Source organism: Rhincodon typus, chromosome 3, assembly GCF_021869965.1.
Source record: "Rhincodon typus isolate 14 chromosome 3, sRhiTyp1.1, whole genome shotgun sequence".
NCBI classification, from domain to species: Eukaryota; Metazoa; Chordata; class Chondrichthyes; order Orectolobiformes; family Rhincodontidae; genus Rhincodon; species Rhincodon typus.
In genome coordinates this window covers 92,893,281-92,907,091 of record NC_063334.1, presented here as the reverse complement: position 1 = coordinate 92,907,091, position 13,811 = coordinate 92,893,281, and the positions used below count along the sequence as shown (strand labels likewise).

Sequence of the window (13,811 nt, the reverse complement as noted above, 5' to 3'; positions counted from 1 at the left end):
CCCCTGGTCAGCTCCCCCTGCTGATCCCGCTCCCCTGGTCAGCTCCCTCCGCTGATCCCGCTCCCCTGGTCAGCTCCCTCCGCTGATCCCGCTCCTCTGGTCAGCTCCCTCCGCTGATCCTGCTCCCCTGGTCAGCTCCCTCCGCTGATTCCACTCCCCTGATCAGCTTCCCCTGCTGATCCCACTCCCCTGGTCAGCTCCCCCTGCTGATCCCACTCCCCTGGTCAGCTCCCCCTGCTGATCCCACTCCCCTGGTCAGCTTCCCCTGCTGATCCCACTCCCCTGGTCAGCTCTCTTCACTTGGCCTGTTGAAAAGTATTTAACCACAACTAAAGTTCTATCATTTAAAAACATAAATTCTACCTTGTCTTGCTGCTGACATTAATTATGCTAATAAGACCTGATTCCGGTTAATTGCATATCTCACTAGGACACAAATTTGTTGTGCCATATTTTAATGGAGTCTAAACTTAGCAGTTGCAAGATATGCTGCTCTATACCTGTTAAAATTAACAAGCTGAGAGAGTATACTTATTGACATGTTATATTGTGTAGGATCACAGGGAAATTGTTGGGCTGAATTTTCCCATTTTTGGCTGTGTGACGTTTGGAGAGTTTCATAGTGTTTTGCTCCATGTGCCTTGGCCATCTTCTGCTCCTCACTTGATTCACCCAGTCTCTTTGCACCTCTCTTGTTGAATCATGTAGTCTCAGAGGTGGAGGTGCTGACCACTGCCACCTCCTTCCAGTGTTGACAACATGGGATCAGTAAGGTGTGTATGGTCAGGAAGGAGAGATCCCATCCAAAGTGAGGCATGCCTATAAAAAGGTGAAGAGAAAGAGCCAGTGGCGCAATGGATAACCTGCCTGACTATGGATCAGGAGATTGTAGGTTTGACTCCTACCTGGCTCAAGCATAGCTCGCAATTTCTTTATACTTCTAAACTAATCTCGGCGGTACGGTGGCTTAGTGGTTAGCACTGCTGCCTCACAACGCCAGGGACCCCGGTTTGATTCCACCTTTGGGTGACTGTCTGTGTGGCATTTGTACATTCTCCCCGTGTCTGCATGAGTTTTCTCCGGATGCTCCGGTTTCCTCCCACAGTCCAAAGATGTGCAGACTAGGTGTACTGGCCATGCTAAATTGCCTATAGTGTTCAGGAATGTGTAGATTAGTTGGGTTTATGGGTCTGAGTGGAATGTTCTGTGGGTCGGTGTGGGCCAAACAGCCTGTTTCCACACTATAGGGATTCTATGAAAAAGGCAAGAGTGGACATTAGACCACAGGAAAATGAGGCTGGAGAAGCAGACAACAAGAGGAAAGAAATAGTGACTGAACTGAATAGATACTTTGCATCAGATTAAACAGTGGAAGACACCAGCTGCTTACCAGAACTTCAAGAGAATCAGTGGGCAGAGGTGAGTCTAGTTGCCCTCATTAAGGAGAAGGTGCTGGGGAAGCTGAAAGGTCTGAAGGAGGATAAATCAACCAGACCAGATGAACTATACCCCAAGTTCCGAAGGAAATAGCTGAGGAGATTGTAGAGGCGTTAGTGGTGATCTTTCAGGAATCACTGGAGTCAGGGAGGGTCCCCGAGGACTGGAAAATGGCAAATGTAACAACCCTGTTTAAGAAGGGAGGGACGCAGAAAATAGGCTGGTTAGCCTGACCTTGGGTGTTGATAAGATTCTTGAGCCCATTATTAACAATAGGAAATGCATGATAAAATGGGGCAGAGTCAGTACGGCTTCATCAAGGGGAGATCTGATAAATCTATTAGAATTCTTTGGGGAGGTAGCAAGCAAGTTCGACAAAGGAAAGCCAGTGGACGTGATCTACTTAGATTTCCAGAAGGATTTTGACAAGGTGTTGGGACAGGAGGCTGCTAAATAAGTGCTCATGGTGTTATAGGCATGGTGTTATAGACATAGATAGAGGATTGACTGATGGGCACAAAGCAGAGAGTGGGGATAAATGGGTCTTTTTCAAAATGGCACTCGGTGACAAGTGGAGTGAGTTCTGCAGGGGTCAGTGTTGGGACCACAACTGTTCACGTTATACATTAATGATGTGGACGAAGGAAGTGAGGACATTGTGAGACTTGCAGATGACACAAGACAGTGTTGAGGAAGTGGCGAGGCTGCAGAAGGACTTGGGCAGACTAGGAGAGTGGGCAGAGAAGCAGCAGATGGAATACAATGTGGGAAAGTGTGAGGTTATGCACTTTGGTAGGAAGAATGGACGCAGGGAAAGGCTGCAGAAATCTGAAGCACAAAGGAACTTCAGGAGTCCTTGTTCAATCCTAGTTCAGGATTCTCATAAGGTTAACATGCAGGTTCAGTTGGCAGTTAGGAAGGCAAATGCAATTTAGCATTCTTTTCAAGAGGGCTAAAATACAAGAGCACAAACGTACTGCTAAGGCTGTATAAAGCTCTGGTCAGACTGCATTTGGAATATTGTGAGCAGTTTTGGGCCCCGGATGTAAGGAAAGATGTGCTGGCCTTGAGGGGGTCCAAAGGTGGTTTTCAAGAATGATCCTGGGGATGAAGGGCTTGTATGAGGAGCAGCTGAGGACTCTGGGTCTGTACTCGATGGAGTTTACAAGGATGAGGGGGGATCTGATTGAAACTTACAGAATACTGAGGGGCCTGGATACAGAGGGCATGGAGAAGGTGTTTCTACCAGCAGGAGATACTAAGAGCCGAGGGCACAGACTCAGAGTGAAGGATCAACCCTTTAGAACTGAGATGAGGAGGAATTTCTTCAGCCAAAGGGTGGTTAATGTGTGGAATGCATTGCCACAGAGGGGTGTGGAGGCCAAGTCATTGACTGTATTTAAGGCAGGAATAGATAGGTTCTTGATTGGTAAGGAGATCAAGGGTTACTGGAAGAAGGCAGGAGAATAGGTTTGAGTAACAGATCTGCCATGACTGAATGGTTGATGAAGTAGACCCGATGGGCTGAATGGCCTAATTCTGCTCCTATAACTTATGGTCTTATGGTCTACGGGTACCAGGCTGCAAGTCAGCAACTGACATTCAAAGTTTGTGGCTTGCCTGCTGCTTTGAGGAGATGGTTGAGAAATGGATGCTACATCTCTGTTCATGAACAGGGACCTTGAGGTCATGGCTGATGGGGTGGTAGGGAGGAGGTTCTTATGGCATCAGGCATTGCCAGTCTGGACCAAGATAGCCACCAGAGTCAGGCCACTATCCTAGTGAGAATAATGCCCTGTAATGTAGAAAGAAGATCAATGACCCTCTGCGCTCCACAGTGCTAACTGCCACTCTTTATGCTGTCTCACACTCACTTTAATGCTGCCATTGCTTAAAATTCCCTCCAATACTAATGGACTACCACTCTCGCTATTGCATGCAACATTTTGACTCAATAAGCCTCTCCCAACTCATCTCTGCAAACTACAAAGCCTTCCTGCCTTCTTCACTTGCCGATGGCTCCATCCTCCACATTTGAGTTTCCCACCTTCCCACAGACCGGAGAATTGACTGCTCCCCGATGACCAACCTTAATATTTAGTACCCATACCCTCAGGACTAATAGTGGTCAAACCCCCTGAACTGAGATGTCTCGACTGAGTGTGGCAGCACTCCTGAGAAAACATGGTTCCCCTTCACTCAATTATTGGCTGCTCCCCTTTGACTTGCAGGCTTGGCCATTTGGTTGAAACACATGCAATGCTTTTGCTGCGTACAATACTGCTGCATGTTGTAGGTGTGACATTATTAGTACACCACCTTCGAGCAACATGTCTTCCTCCTTGCCTGGTCAGTGCTAGTAGCCATGACAAGCTGGCTTTCTGTCTGCGCTGAGAAGCAATGTGAGTCACAGATGCTGCGAACCTCCAATTAAGTGCAAAGTGAGTACTGCAAAGAAATCAATCTAACAGAGCTGAGATACATCCTATGCAGATGCATGAGGTGGGTGCGCATTCCTGAATGTGCAGCAACTCAGCCGCAGCATTGCAATATAAAGTGTCAGTGAGTTCCTCAATGTAGTAATGTAGTGTTGAGGTAGTTAAGTTGTTAAGATGTTGCTGAATAAAGCTGAGCGCAGAGGCTCAGAAAAGCAACCAACAAGCTTCATCCATCAGGTAACTGCTCAGACTTCCAAGTCAGGAATTGGAGAGACCTAATTTCTTGTCAGTGTCTTCCAGAATCATAAACCGCAGGGAAATGAGGTGGGATTAGTTAATACTGAAAGGCAAATGCATGGAGATAAGGTCCTCACCGTTTACCAGTGAGACTCTCATCTACTGAAACCTTGTCGGACTCTTGTTTTGTTGGATGTTGCAATTCACTTTTTTTTCATTCTGACAGTATTCTCCCAAATTTCTCACTATTGCCATGCATTCGAGGGCTGAGAACATTCCTCTGGGTTTGTATCAAACAGAAACAATCAGGATTACTACTTGTTCCACAGGCAAAGCCTAAGATACAACCATGCATAGCTATGTTACTTGACTAGTAACCCAGAGGTATAGGCAAATAATTCAGAGCACACAAATCCCATTGTGGCATTGGGAAATGTGAATTGTTTGCAAAAAAAAATTCTAGGAACAAAAACACTGGGTCAGAAACCTGACAATGAAGCTGCCAGATTATTGTAAAAATGCAGCTGGTTTAATGATATGATTTTAGAGCAGGAAATCACCGTTTTTACCCAGTCTGCCTCTGTGTGGCTGGTAACTATTGTCTTGAAGTAACCTGCAAAGCCAGTTAGTTGCGTCAAACTACTATCAGTAGTTTAACAAGCCCAGCAGTAATAGAAGGTAGCACCTCTCACTCCCTGAGGCTGAATGAGGAGAAGTAACTTTGCTTTGATGTACAGCAATGTTCTCAGTAATAGAAATTCTATCAATAAGAACCATTTATCTTTAGTTGAATGCAAACAATAAAAATTAACCAATTGTGCTAAACAAAATCCATCAGGTTTATCAGAGAAATCATTGGTTTTCAAGCTACGTAAGTCATGGCTTTCTACTTAGCTGAAGAATAACACCAATTCAAACCATGACTTTAGGTAACAACAAATGATACTAAGTATTCAGTCAGCTCAAGGCTCATGACGACACTTTTGAAAGAACAGTTTAGTGCTAAATTTCTATACCAAAGAACACATCTAGTTTTTAAATTGAACTTGACTCTCTTCACATCAAGCACAATATTTGGTCAATCATCATTTGTGTTTAAATATCAGGCAAAGGCTTGGGTTCACAAGGCTATTACAACACAGGAAGTATGCACATTAAAATTAATAAGATTAAAACTCTAGGAAACTCAGTTTAACTGAAGAGGCAGTTTCCTGATGTATAGGGAATTTGAATCATGTGCACAAGTGAATCACTAATTGTTGAGTTACACACACAAGCCCAAACTGATTGCCTTTGCCTCGATGGTGGGAAAATCTGGGGCAAAAGGACAAAACATTAAATTCAGATTCACATCATCCAGGAGCAATGTAGGAGTAGTTGCACATACAAAGAGTGGTAGAAATGTAGACATCTGTCCTTAAAAAAAGTGGAGATGCTAGCTTAACTAATGTTACATCTGAGATTGGTAACATTTTCTGAGCCAGGCATATTAAAAGGCAGAAAGGTTACAGAAGTATATTAAATATTGTTACGAAAGAATCTAGAGACATTTTAGTTGAGTAGTTGAATCCACTCTAAAATCCTCAGATCATAAAGTTAGCCACAACAGAAATGTGAGCCCCTTTCAACAAATAAATCACTTGTTTTCAAAACCCAAACACAAACTGCACCAACAATCTATTGCATGGCAATATTCAATTCTTTATACAATATTATGGTCTAATATAATCAATGACTCCTAAAAGCTTTAATGGGTTTTGGAAAATCATTAAAATGTATTTTTTGCCTAACAGATATATTTCATTGGCATAATTCCAAAACATTGTAGTAACTACAAAATTTTTACAAAACCTTGCTATATTTATTGATTTATTAAAGGAACTGCATCGCTTAATTTTGATATTTGTGTTGATGGATTTTCTAATTTTACCATTGAGCCATCAAACATAAGAATATAATCAAATGGTGTCACTTACAGCCTGACCCCATTTCCCAAACCAGCACATGGTAGAGCAGTGACAGCTGCAGAAGGCTCACAATTACACCTGTCATACCAGCTGAATTACAAATATGGTGGGTGCAGGTGGCACCAGTTCTGCTTGGAATTGACTTAGGACTTCTGGCTTTGCAAAGCATAAAATGATAGAAGAAGATTATTTGAGGGCAGCACAGTGGCTCAGTCGTTAGCACTGCTGCCTAACAGCACCAGCAACCCACATTCGATTCCAGCCTCAGGTGACTGTCTGTGTGGAGTTTGCGTATTCTCTTCGTGTCTGCGTGGGTTTCCTCCAGGTGCTCCGGTTTCCTCCCACAATCCAAAGATGTGCTGGTTAGGTGGATTGGCCATGCTAAATTGCCCGTAGTGTTCAGGGATGTGTAGATTAGGTGGGTTATAGGGGGATGGGTCTGGTTGGGATACTCTGAGGATTGGTGTGGACTTGTTGGGCTGAAGGGCTTGTTTCCACACTGTAGGGATTCTATGAAGATGGTGTTGCTGATTTTGCCTAAAAGGCATACAATGCCTTATTTTTGCAACTTGCAGTGCTTCTTTCAATTCTGTTATTTCAGAGCCACAGGTTACAATAATAGAGGTATTTGTGTCCATAAAGAAGCATTAGAAAGACAGACCTGCATTTCTATGACACTTTTAATAAACTCATGATATCTCAAATGCTTCACAGCTAATTTAGTACTCTTGAACTGCAGCAAACATTTTAAACCAGGAAATGCTGCAAAGTGTTCACATAAAGCTCTCAAATAGCAACAAAATAAGTAACCAAATAATGAGTTTTCAGTGTTAATTGAGGGATAAATATTGGCCAGGATACCAGAAGAAACTCTTTTCTTTGAATAGTGCTGTGGTATCTTTTACATCCACCTAAAAAGGGATGAAGAATGCAGATAGGACCTCAATTTAATCTGTTACCACTCCCACAGAAGAGCACTGAAATGTCATCTTAGATTGTTCAGGTCCCTGAAGTAAATTTGAATTAACAGTCTTCTCAGAGACAAGACTGTTTGCAACTATGTCATGGCTAACAGCTCATAACTGTGACCACCAAAAATAAATTTCATGAATTTGCCCTGAAAATATAAAAACAAAAAGACTGGTTTGAAATGCATTCAAGGAACAAGTGGAATATATTTTAATCTAGACTGTGTTGCAAGTAGGGTGGCCTGCCTACTTAAAGGTATGGACAATTATATGTCTGAAAACTAGATGCGTGAAAATTGCAACAGAGATTATTTTAACCATTTCAGAAATGAAATGCAGGTTTATTTATCTTTTACAACCACTCCCAGCTCCGCAAGTATCCCACTTCCAGACCGAATGTATGATTGACAAGCAGAAGAATAAAGCAAGGAACGGGGAGATTGAGTTGAAGTTCCCATGAAAAGAAATTGAGAAGTTCCTATTATTTTGGCTTTTAGAACAGTTGCACGTGCGGTCAGACCAGGTACTGGGTGGCTGCCTGATCGAGTGGCAATTGTAAGAGTTGATAGAGAATAATTGAAGATAAATTGGGAATTGACATAACAGAATGCAGAACACTAAGATAATGACAAACTGAAGATGTCTCATCAATGACTCCTCTATGTCTTCCTTAGAGCATAAAGGACTCAGAGAGGAAGCGTCATCGGACCCGAAACGTCAACTCTGCCTTTTTCTCCATGGATGCAGCTAGACCTGCTGAGCTTCCAGCAACTTCTGTTTTTGTTCCTGATTTACAGCATCCGCAGTTCTTTTGGTTTTTATTTAGAAATCGGAGGTAATGTACCGTCATGGAATAAGGACTGACAGACAGGCAAAGAACAGAGAGCAGGAATAAATTGTGCATTTTCTCCTTAACAGGCTGAGACTAGTGGGGTCCTGCAAGATCAGTCCTTGGCACCAGCCGGTCACAATATATATCAATGAGTTGGATGTAATATTTCCAAATTTGCAATTATATGAAACTAAGTGGGAACATGCATTGTGAGAAAGATGTAAAATGGTATCAGGAGGATTTTAACTGGCTTATTGAGTGGACAAAAAATGGCAGACAGAATATAGTATTGAAAAATGTGAGATTATTCACTTTGTAAAGAGAAAAAGATGCACAGATCATCTCTTAAATGGTAAGAGGTTGGGAAGCATAGACATATGTAGGTTTCTTTGTTGCGAAGTCACTGAAGGCTAACATGTGTGTGAAGTAAGCTATCAGGAAGGCTAATGGAATGTCATCCTTTAATGCAAGAGGATTTGAGAACAAGCGCAGTGAACTCTTGCTCCAATTATAAAGGAGCTTCGTTAGATTGTACCTGAAGTACTGTGTGCGATTTCAGTATCCCTATCTCAGGAAGTCAGAAGTCACACACACCAGATTATAGTCCAACAGGTTCATTTGGTCTCACAAGCTTTCAGAGCGCTGCTCCTTTGTCAGGTGAAGTGGAGGGAAGCGCACAAGCAGAGAATTTACAGGCAGAAAGATCATTGCAGGATAATTCCAGTTAATTAGGAGTGTCAAAGGATAGTACAAATAGTGTGAGTGAAGTGTTGACAGGCTGAGCAACAAATCTCTGCAGGTGAACAAAAGTGTCAGATGGTGTGAGTAAAATGTCAACAACTGAATAGCAAGTGAAGGGATGACCTGTGATTCGATTAATTGAGGTTCAGCGATAATTCCAAACAATCAAAAATAAGATGGTGCTAGAGACAAACCAAATGGCTGGAATAACATGATTGGTATAAGAGTTGCATTAAAAATGGTTTAGCCAAAGTAACAAGTAATCAAAACTGTGCAAACTAATTTGGCCCACCATGCTGTTCTGTGCTTAAAATCTGTCTTACTGTTATGTTTTGACACCATCACCTTGATAACTTGTTATGATCTCTCTTCCTTAATTAGTTTGTACAGTTTTACAGTACCTGTGCACTTCCCTCCACTTCACCTGACAAAGAAGCAGTGCTTCCAAAGCACATGATTTCAAATAAACCTGTTGCACTATAACCTGGTGTCGTGTGACTTCTGACTTTGTCCACCCCAGTCCAACACCAGCACCCCCATGTCATATCTCAGGAAGGATATTATTGCCATAGAGGGAGTGTGACAATAGTTCACCATGCTACTTCCTGGGATGGCAGGACTGGTCTATGAAGAAAGATTGGGTAAACTGGGCCTGTATTCTCTAGAGCTTTGAAGTGGCGGCATGGTGGCTCAGTGGTTAGCATTACTGCCTCATAGCACCAGTGACCCGGGTTCAATTCCACCCTCAGGCTACTAGCTATATGGAGTTTGCACACTCTCCCCATGTCTGCGTGGGTTTCCTGTGGGCACTCCAGTTTCCTCCCACAGTCCAAACATGTGCAGGTTAGGTGGATTGGTCATGCTAAATTGCTCCTAGTGTTCAGGGATGTGTAACTTACGTGGGTTATAGGGGGATGTGTCTGGGCGGGATGCTCTGAGGGTTGGCATGGACTTGGTGGGCCAAAGGGCCTGTTTCCACACAGTAGGGATCCTATGAATGAAAGGGGATCTCATTGAAACAGTATATTTAAAAGAGGTAGATGCAGGTAAAATGCTTACCCTGGTTTGGGAAACTGGAACCAGGGGACACAATTTAAAAATAAGTGGGATACCATTTAGGGCTGGGAACTTGTTTTTTTACTCACAATTGTGGACCTTTGGAATTCTCTATCCTCGAGAGCTGTAGAAGCTCATTCTTTGAGTATTTTCCAAGGAGAGATTGATGGATTTCTGATTTCCAATGGGAATAATATGGGTAAAAAGCACTGAACTGCCCGATAAGCCATTTCGTATTAAATGGCGAGCTGGGTCGATGGGCTGAATGGCCTATTCCTCTTTCCATGCATCGAGTGGCTCATCTTTGGAACATTCTGCCTGCACAAATGGTAGATATAGAATTGATTGGAGCCGTAAAAAGAAAATTAGATAAATATTTGTAGGAGAAAAATTGTAGAGACTGGATGAAATAGCAGAGAATGGGCTAACTGGATTGATCTTCAAAAGAGCCAGTTCTATTTCAAGGGGCCAAATGGCCTCCCTCTGTGTTATAAATGGAATGACTGTATTGTATAATTACAGAATTCACTTTGGGCGCAGGTTGGGATAGAAGCCAGGACCCTTAAAAATAATTGTGGTCTACGAAAATAATTAAAGGCCTCCTTGATCCTCAAAGAGAGAACCCCAGCAAGAGACTTCTCTACGATTGCAAGAAAGCCCCTGTAGCCAGACATCTACACTGCATGTGTAGTGAGCTGGACATGAAGAGAATAATAGCTGCACATACATTAACATAGACACTGATCACAGGATGGCCTCCACCACCCCATGGCTGAGTGAGGGAAGTAGCAGAGCTCACCAGGAAACACTGCCGATTTCTAGGACTCAAGAGGTTAATATCTGTCATTGCATTTCTTAGCTTCATTTTAAAGCAGTTAATACTAATAAGAAGACAACCTGCTGCTGGCAATTAAAAGCCACAAATCCCACATCAAGTTTGGTTTTGGTGTTATAATTAGCATAAAAAAGAAAAAAAGATTTCCTAGGGAAAGCTACAATTTTATATGTCCCGCAGATCCCTGAGTGGTATGTGAAAACACATTTAAACAAACGAAGATATTTAACTGGACAGCTAATAAAGGAAATTGTCTGCACTTACCCAAACATCTGCATGACAAAACCTGGGCTGCAGAATCCACACTGACTTCCATTATAATCAGCCAGTCGCTGTTGTATGGGGTGTAAACCCTTCTTCACAGACCCCAACGCCTCGACTGTTATAACTTGATGGTTCTTCAATGATAGGAGGGAGCCAATTGGAAACAAACACTACAAAATTCAAAAATATGGTACAATACTATCTTCAGATATGACAAAACTTCAGGAATAGTGCCAGAAGACTGGAGACTAGCAAATGTTGTCCCCTTGTTCAAGAAGGGGAGTAGAGACAACCCTGGTAATTATAGACCAGTGAGCCTTACTTCGGTTGTGGGTAAAGTGTTGGAAAGGATTATAAGAGATAGGATTTATAATCATCTAGAAAGGAATAATTTGATTAGGGATAGTCAACACGGTTTTGTGAAGGGTAGGTCGTGCCTCACAAACCTTATTGAGTTCTTCGAGAAGGTGACCAAACAGGTGGATGAGGGTAAAGCGGTTGATGTGGTGTATATGGATTTCAGTAAAGCATTTGATAAGGTTCCCCATGGTAGGCTATTGCAGAAAATACGGAGGCATGGGATTGAGGGTGATTTAGCGGTTTGGATCAGAAATTGGCTAGCTGTAAGAAGACAGAGGGTGGTGGTTGATGGGAAATGTTCATCCTGGAGTTCAGTTACTAGTGGTGTACCTCAAGGATCTGTTTTGGGGCCACTGCTGTTTGTCATTTTTATAAATGACCTGGATGAGGGCGTAGAAGGATGGGTTAGTAAATTTGCGGATGACACCAAAGTCGGTGGAGTTGTGGATAGTGCAGAAGGATGTTGCAGGTTACAGAGGGACATAGATAAGCTGCAGAGCTGGGCTGAGAGGTGGCAAATGGAGTTTAATGCGGAAAAGTGTGAGGTGATTCACTTTGGAAGGAGTAACAGGAATACAGAGTACTGGGCTAATGGTAAGATTCTTGGTAGTGTGGATGAGCAGAAAGATCTCGGTGTCCATGTGCATAGATCACTGAAAGTTGCCACCCAGGTTGATAGCGTTGTTAAGAAGGCGTACAGTATGTTAGGTTTTATTGGTAGAGGGATTGAGTTTCGGAGCCACGAGGTCATGTTGCACTGTACAAAACTCTGGTGCGGCCGCACTTGGAGTATTGCGTACAGTTCTGGTCACCGCATTATAGGAAGGATGTGGAAGCATTGGAAAGGGTGCAGAGGAGATTTACCAGGATGTTGCCTGGTATGGAGGGAAGGTCTTATGAGGAAAGGCTGAGGGTTTTGAGGCTGTTTTCGTTAGAGAGAAGAAGGTTAAGAGGTGACTTGATAGAGACATACAAGATGATCAGAGGATTAGATAGGGTGGACAGTGGGAGCCTTTTTCCTCGGATGGTGATGGCTAGCACGAGGGGACATAGCTTTAAATTGAGGGGTGATAGATATAGGACAGATGTCAGAGGTAGGTTCTTTACTCAGAGAGTAGTAAGGGCGTGGAATGCCCTGCCTGCAAAAATAGTAGACCCGCCCACTTTAAGGGCATTTAAATGGTCATTGGATAAACATATGGATGATAATGGAATAGTTTAGGTTAGATGGGTGTCAGATTGGTTTCACAGGTCGGCGCAACATCGAGGGCCGAAGGGCCTGTACTGCGCTGTAATGTTCTATGTTCTATGTTCTAAGACATAATATTCATTTTATATGCAATAAGACATGGAAATTAAAATCAAGTCTGAAAGCCATCAAACCATTACTAGGTCTATCCAATAAAGTTATTTGATGATTTTAGAGTCACTGAGTTGGGGCATAAGCATTAAGGCAACTTTAACTTTAGCATCAGATACTCACTATAATAAAAATGGAATACACTGGAAATATTCAAGATACAATCCCAGTTGATGGCAATATTGGACAACTCAGATCTCAGATTAACACCTAGCTTGAGAGGGCTTAAGTTTTACTTTAGCAGTTTTGTTATCATGTTGGTCAGTCACTGAACAATTTCACATGAGACTGTCGATGTTCTTTTCCCAAGGGAATAAGAATGAAAGAAAACAGGACCAGGACTGAGCCATTCAGCCCCTCAAGCCTGTCCTGTCCTTCTGGAAGATCATGGTTTAACTCCTTGATAAATTTATCTACCACCTCTTCAAATAGGGGAGAGGCAATGGCTTAGTGGTATTATCACTGGATTGTTAATCCAGAGACCCAAATAACATTCTGGGGACCTAGGTTCAAATCCTGCCACGGCAGATGGTAGAATTTGAATTCAATAATTATCTGGAATTAAGAATCTAACGATGACCATGAATCCATTGTTGATTGTCAGGAAAAACCCATCTGGTTCACTAATGTCCTTTAGGGAAGGAAATTGCTGTCCTTACCTGGTCTGGTCTACTGTGATTCCAGACCCACAGCAATGTGGTTGACTCTTAACTGCCCTCTGGGCAATTAGGGATGGGCAATAAATACTGCCTAGCCAACGACGTCCTCATCCCGTGAATGAATTTAAAAAAATACTTTCAGTGATCTAACTGTTACAACTCCTTTGGGTAGAGAGACATTCATTACTCTCAGAAAGAAGAAATTCCACTGTATCTCAGTTTTAAATGACTGTACCCTCATTCTGTAACTATGACCTCTATTCAAGATTCCCCTAATAGTGGAAGCATCTTCTCAACATCTACCCCATCAAGCCCCATCGAATCTTGTATGTTTAAATTTATTGAAGAAGTTTATTACACAGTAAAGCCCTAAAAATCTATACAAAACAATTTAGAAAGATCTTAATATATACGATAAAATTCAATCCTTCTCCCTGCAATATCCTTTACAGTCAATCAATCCCAGTGAAGTACCACTGCTTTCCTAACACTAATTTCTTCTGTAGAACATAAAAATTTAAGAACTATGAGCAGGTGCAGGCAATTCAGCCCCTCAGGCGTACTCCACCAGTCAATACATCATGGCTGATCTCATCTCGCCCTCCCACTTCACCATTCAATACATCATGGCTGATCTCATCTCGGCCTCACACTCCA

At 42.5% G+C, this 13,811-nt stretch overlaps 1 protein-coding gene across 1 annotated transcript in view; it reads right to left on the bottom strand.

The window, feature by feature from the left end:
• Positions 1-710: 710 nt before the first annotated feature.
• LOC125481841 (xanthine dehydrogenase/oxidase-like) overlaps positions 711-13,811 on the bottom strand; it is a 48,239-nt gene continuing 35,138 nt past the window's right edge. Inside the window, exons 5-6 of the mRNA XM_048593768.1 lie at positions 10,776-10,945; positions 711-819 (exon numbers count right to left, since the gene is read on the bottom strand). Of these exons, the coding sequence (XP_048449725.1) occupies positions 711-819; positions 10,776-10,945 (279 nt within the window). The remainder of the gene's footprint in view (positions 820-10,775; positions 10,946-13,811) is intronic.